Source organism: Apaloderma vittatum, unplaced genomic scaffold, assembly GCF_000703405.1.
Source record: "Apaloderma vittatum isolate BGI_N311 unplaced genomic scaffold, ASM70340v1 scaffold29264, whole genome shotgun sequence".
Taxonomy (NCBI): Eukaryota; Metazoa; Chordata; class Aves; order Trogoniformes; family Trogonidae; genus Apaloderma; species Apaloderma vittatum.
The window spans coordinates 1-223 of NW_009712577.1; the positions used below are offsets into that span (position 1 = coordinate 1).

The window sequence follows — 223 nt, forward strand, 5'->3', positions numbered from 1 at the left end:
TCTAAGGTGGGAAAGGCCGAGTATTTCCCTTCTCCTCGGCCGGCTGCTCCGAGGGGAAGAGCCTTGACTGCTGTCTCAGAGCTCCCCCGCCAAGCGGTGCCTTCCCGGAGCGCACACGAGACACTCACCTGAGTTTTGGAGTAGACAGAGCCCGAGATGTCCGGCACGCCCGTGTTACTGGATGTCACCGACACACCTGGGGAGAAGGAAAGGCAAGTGAGCA

General features: G+C 60.5%; 1 protein-coding gene across 1 annotated transcript in view; it reads right to left on the minus strand.

The window, feature by feature from the left end:
* Window positions 1-128: 128 nt before the first annotated feature.
* Window positions 129-223, minus strand: part of LOC104272936 (ubiquitin-associated protein 2-like) — a gene marked incomplete at both ends in the record, with an annotated part of 5,556 nt that continues 5,461 nt past the window's right edge. The window contains one exon of the mRNA XM_009868053.1: window positions 129-196. Within this exon, the coding sequence (XP_009866355.1) occupies window positions 129-196 (68 nt within the window). The remainder of the gene's footprint in view (window positions 197-223) is intronic.